Below are 6,000 nucleotides of genomic sequence, written 5' to 3' on the forward strand. Positions count from 1 at the left end.
ATGGTTTTAGGTCTCACATCTAGGCCTTTAATCTATTTTGAGTTTATTTTTGTGTGTGGTGTAATAAGAAAGTGGTCCAGTTCCATTCTTTTGCATGTGGCTGTCTAGTTTTCCCAGCACCATTTATTGAAAAGACTAACCCCCCCCCATGCATATTCTTGCCTCCTTTGTCTTAGATTAATTGACCATATACTCATGGGTTTATTTCTTTGCCCTCTCTCCTATTCTGTTGATCCTTGTGTCTGTTTTTGAGCCAGTACCAAACTGTTTGGATTACTAAAGCTTTGGAGAAGTATATGTTGAAATCTGGGATTATGATACCTCCTTCTTTCTTAAGATTGATTGGCTTTTCAAAGTCTTTTGTGGTTCCATACAAATTTTATGATTATTTGTTCTAGTTTTGTGAAAAATACTATTGGTATTTTGATAGGGATTGCACTGAATCTCTAGATTGCTCTGAGGAGGATGGACACTTAAACAATATTAATTCTTCCAGTCTGTGAACATGAAATATCTTTCTATTTGTTTGTGTCATCTTTAATTTCTTTTATCAGTGTCTTACAGTTTTCAGAGTTGAGGTCTTTCACGTCTTGGTAGAGTTTATTCCTACCAAGGTGTTTTATTCTTTTTGGTGCAATTGTAAATGGAATTGTTTTCTTAATTCTTCTTTCTGCTACTTCAGTTTTGGTATATAGAAACACAACAGATTTTTGTATATTAATTTTGTATCCTACAACTTTATTGAATCTATTTATCTCTTCTAATAGTCTTTGCGTGTGTGTGGTATCTTCAGGGTTTTCTATATATAGTATCATGTCATCTGCAAATAGTGAGTTTTACTTCTTCCCTTTTAATTTGTATGCCTTTTATTTCTTTTTCTTGTCTTATTGCTGTGGCCAGGACTTCAGGACTATTTTGAATAAACGTGGTGAGAGTGGACATCTTTTCTTGTTCTTGATCATAGAAGAAACGTTCTCAGTTTTTCACCATTGAGTATGATGTTAGCTGTGGGTTTTTCATACATGGCCTTTATTATATTGAGGTATATTCCCTCTAAATCCACTTTGTTGGGAGTTTTTATCATGAATGGATGTTGTATTTGGTCACATGCTTTTTCTGTGTCTATCGAGATGGTCATATGGTTTTTATCCTTTCTTTTTTTAATGTGATATATCACATTGATTTGCAAATATTGAATCACTCCTGTATCTCTGGAATAAATCCCACCTGATTGTAGTGAATGATACTTCTAATTATTGTGAATTTAGCTTGCTGATATTCTGTTGAGGATTTTTGCATCTGTGTTCATCAGAGATATTGGCCTGTAGCTTTCTTTTTTTGTGGTGTCTTTTTCTGGTTTTGGTATTAGGGTAATGCTGGTCTCCTAGAATGAATTTGGAAGTTTTCCTTCCTATTCTTTTTTTTTGGAATAGTTTGAGAAGAATAGGTATTAGTTCTTCTTTAATGTTTGGTGCAATTTACCCTTGAAGCCATCTGGTCATTGACTTTTATTTGTTGGGAGGTTTTTTTTTTTTTTTTTTATTATTACCAATTCAATTTTGTTACTAGTAACCGGTCTGTTCAAATTTTCTATTTCTTCCTGATTTCGTCTGGGAAGATTATATGTTTCTAGGACTTTATCCATTTCTTCCAGGTTGTCCAGTTTGTTGGCATATAATTTTTTAATATTCTCTTATAATTCTTTTTATTTCTGTGGTGTCAGTCATTATTTCTCCTCAGAAAGGGTTGGCTTTATTTTACTTATTTTTTAAATGTTTATTTATTTTGAGAGAGAGAGAGAAAGAGAGAGAACATGAGTGAGTGTGAGTGGGGGAGGGGCAGAGAGAGACCGGGAGAGAGAATCCCAGCAGCATTCTGACAGCGCAGAGTCTGACGTGGGGCTCGAACTCATAAACTGTGAGATCATGACCTGAGCCGAAATCGAGAGCCAGATGCTTCACTGACTGAGCCACCCAGGCAGCCCAGAAGGGGTTCACTTTAGAAGCATTTTGGTAGCGTCTGCAATATAAATCTGTCTGTAATGTGAAGTATGTTCGCTCGCTATTTTTTCCCTCTATTATTTCTCAGCTCTTATGCTGATTGCTGTGCCGTTCCAAATCTCTTTCTTTGTATCAAATTGTTTCCTAGTTGTAGAAAACACACAGAAAATCCAGACATGTATTTCATTTAAAGAACACCGGGAAGGCTTTCTTGGCCTGGAACCCGGGATGTGTAGTTTTTGACAGGCTGGTGGGGGTTGGGGCTGTTGCAGGCTAGCTTGTATCTCCTTCCTCCGCTGGACCAGCTTGACCTGCCAAACAGGACCCAGCAGAAACTTATGACTGGCAGCATTGTATTCGCTTGTACACAGTTTACACGAAAGGTTGATAAGATCAGCCCGTGAACAACTTTGTCATCATTTTAAATTGGACACATTCCATCCTCCTCCTGCCTTTGCTGTTAGAACAAAACGAAAAAGCCGTAACATTTGAAGTTGTTCACTGCTGCTCTTGTGGGTGGGGTGCTTAGGTCATTTTGTGGGGAGGGGGGTGCCTTTTTGTGCCTGGAGCTGGTGGTAAATGCATGTGGAGTCCCCCACTCAGAAAGCTCCATCTTCCTTTTCACCAAGAAGAAGGTATGTCTATGGAAATAAAAGGAGGTTGTCGTTTTGTGTGAACATCTGGAGATTAAAGCCTGCACTCAGCCTCTTGCTTCCAGTCTCTATCACTCCCTCTGAGAAATCTGAAATGTTTCTTTGTCTCAGGCTTATTTTGTCTGCTTGGGTATCATGGGCACTTTGGCATGATTGCTGGAGGCAGAGGGCAAAACCAAAACTATCTGACAGATGATAATTTGTATCTGAATAGTACATTGCATTCAGAGGACAAGTCATATCAGTTCTTGATAAAGTGCCTTTCAGCTAACGTCTCAAGGAACAGTGGCTGTTCCTGAGAATGAGGGTAGGGGCTGCTTGTGGAGGGGTGGTGGGACAGCACATCTCTCCTCTCCTGTCCCAGTTTCCTAGTGCAGGAGCCTCAGTTTGTTTATGGTTTATTTCCTCTTCTCTCAACCCCACCATGTTCCAAGTCGCTAGTCTTGCTGGAGAAGCCGTCAGGCATAATGATGTTCCTACCTGTACAGGGTCGTGATTAGGATTACATAAGGTGTGGTGGTATATAAGAAAGCACCCAGTAGCAGGTACTCATGTTCTTAACCTTTCCTGGTGGTTGCAAATGCTAGAAAGTCTAATGCAAAATTTGGCTCAGGGTTTATAAAAACAAGTTTGCTTTATGCTTTAAAATGTGACTACATATCCTGCTTAGTGGAATTGCTTCATGAAATCATTAAACGGCTTTTTCCTCCCTATTCTTTTCGTTCCTTCCTCCGCACCCCAGGTGTTCTTTGACCTAATGAGAGAAATCAGAGCCAAAAAGATGTCAGAGAACAAAGACAAGAACGGCAAGAAAAGCAGCAAGAACAAGAAAAGTTTTAAAGAAAGATGTTGCTTACTGTGAATGCCAAGATGGCGGATGAAGCAATCACCGCTAAGGACATAGGGTGGGCTCATTAAGGGAAGCGTATAGTCGACTTCTTGGTGTATTCCCTGCTCTCCCAACCTCATTCACGCATACTTCTTTAAATGGGGAAAATATTTGTGAACCAGTGGCTGGCAGAAGAAATAAGCCCTTGTCTATGCATCGGAATGGCTACTTTGTCAGGAGGTTTTGGAGTTTCCTTCTCTCTCCCTCCCAAAAGTTTAATCACGTGTGTAGTGCTATAGGTAGGAAATAGTCAAGTGTTAATTAAAGAGAAATACACTGTCGTAGCATCTTCTTCCCCACCCCCCTAGTTTTATAACGTTACCATCTTTTATTTTGGAATAAAAATGTCCTATTTTATTAGGTTTGGGGAGAGGTGGGTAGGATAAGACTCTCCCCAACTCTTATCAGCTTAACAGAAGTATTCAAAAAAATCCATTAAGTTCTAAGGACACTGAAAAATTCAGAGATTTTTTTGTGTGTGATAACTTTCTTGGCAATACCCTGCAGATCTGAAGCACCGTGAAAAAATAAAATAAATATGAATCGGGCCAGATGGGTCAGTAACAAGCTCATAAATCCTTCTTAGATACGAAAAATGAAAATCAAATTCTTCATATGTAAAAATTAGCCAATTACAGCCTGTGTTGGCTATTTCTCTCCTATAGGATCCTGAATTTTGTGTAGAAGCTTCTTTTTAGCAGATTAAGTGAAGACTCCAGAGTAGTATGCTTTATACATGGCATACTTTCCTTATCAGAGCAAAAAATCTATCTTTGGTTGCATCCTTCCTTAACTGCCAGCCAAGATGAGACCCCTCCTTCTCCACTGGTAACCGATGTCTGTCCTTCTGGTCGACCTCTCTGCATGCAGAGGTTGAGAAAGCCTCTTCCTTTGTTTCTTTTAAGTATAATGAGTTCTTCTGAAGAATGTGATGAGTTCAAATTGTATCCTCAAATCATGAAGCCAGCGCCAGTGTCAGACATTCTGCTACCTCTCATAGAATTGCTCTGTAATTCTAAATTTAAAATTAGAAGACGTGGGAAAGGATAGGATAAGCCATTGCTTTTTTACCTCTGAGAATTGGCTGCTGTTTCTAATATAATTTTCTTCTGAGACAGCCATAGAGTTGGTTCGAAAAAGGCTCTTATTGATGAGATATGGTAAGCTTTTTTGTATATCAATATTCTAAATTTAGCAACCAGAAATTTTTTCCTCAGGAAAGGAGTACTGTGATGAAAACCCAGTATTCAGCACATTTCCCCCCATTTTTTGGAAGTGACATTTCACATATAGGTGCCAAAAGGGAACTGGGGTGGGGAGAGTGGGAACCTTTCAAATTTATGGTTATTACGGAAATTGTGGAAATTATGATCTGACTGGGAAGCAATCTTGTATCACCTCCCAAAGAATCATGGGTCTTTTTTAAATAAAAAAAGCAGACAAATACACTTTTTCAGGGCTTCAAGCTTTTTATTTTACCCTTTTGTCATACATGTAAAATGCAAGCATTAAAGAAACTGACAGTAACTCGTTCATTATTGATTATGTTAGGTTTTCTGTGATATCAGACAAACTTTATTTCTATTAATCCTTTGAACTGGACTGTGGGAAATAAAATTTAAATATAAATAGTATTTTAACTTCATCTTTCCTTTGGGAGAGAGGACTACTCTTCTTAAAATTTCCTCCTAATGTGTATTTATTTATTTTGAGAGAGAGCGAGCAAGTGAGTGGGAGAGGGGGAGAAGGAGAGAGAGAATCTCAAGCAGGCTCCATGCTGTGAGCACAGAGCCTGACGCGGGGCTCGATCCCATGTGCCGTGAGATCATGACCTGAGCTGAAATCAAGAATCGAATGCTTGACCGACTGAGCCACCCAGGCCCCCCTCTTAAAATTTGAAAACTTGAAGGTAATCACACACTTGAGGTTTTTCAAACAACCTTTTTTCTTTTCATCCTGGTTTGCTACCCGTTTGATATCAGTTCTGGTCAGTAGTAGGTAGATTTGGAGTATGTACAAATATTTTAAAGATGGTATGAATTATTTCATGCTATAGAAATTATTCTTGGTAGGTGCTATCGGTATATTTCTAAAATTATATTTAACTGGATAGCAATCAGAAATGCATCTTCTTAAAGAATTTATACATATGAAAATCTTTTGCATAGGAAAATAAGGGGGTGGTGCTATTTAGAAATTGGAAACATAGTTACTTGCTAAATGATTCTATATTGTGGCCAGGGCCTACCATTATCTTCCTAAAGTATTCGTTCTAGAACTATTTAAGCACCTACTTGATGTCAGCCTGCATTCTAGGTGCTGGGGTACAGTATTGAACCAGGTAGGCAAGAGCTCTGCTCTCCTGGAGCTTATATTCCAGTGGGGAACGAGACAAATAAGTGAAAACATCAGGGTAAGTATTTTGATGAAAATAAAACTGGGTAATATGACAGGAAGT

General features: G+C 38.5%; 1 protein-coding gene across 1 annotated transcript in view; it reads left to right on the forward strand.

Annotated features, from left to right (window-relative positions):
- The window catches only part of RALB (RAS like proto-oncogene B), a 42,943-nt gene extending 37,953 nt beyond the window's left edge, over nt 1-4,990 (forward strand). Inside the window, exon 5 of the mRNA XM_047082687.1 lies at nt 3,396-4,990. Within this exon, the coding sequence (XP_046938643.1) occupies nt 3,396-3,515 (120 nt within the window). The 3' untranslated portion in view covers nt 3,516-4,990. The remainder of the gene's footprint in view (nt 1-3,395) is intronic.
- The last annotated feature ends 1,010 nt before the right edge of the window (nt 4,991-6,000 follow it).

The sequence above is a fragment of the Lynx rufus genome, unplaced genomic scaffold, assembly GCF_022079265.1.
Source record: "Lynx rufus isolate CCGP_SWC_20201006 ecotype Redwood Valley unplaced genomic scaffold, mLynRuf1.p SCAF_2, whole genome shotgun sequence".
Lineage (NCBI taxonomy): Eukaryota > Metazoa > Chordata > Mammalia > Carnivora > Felidae > Lynx > Lynx rufus.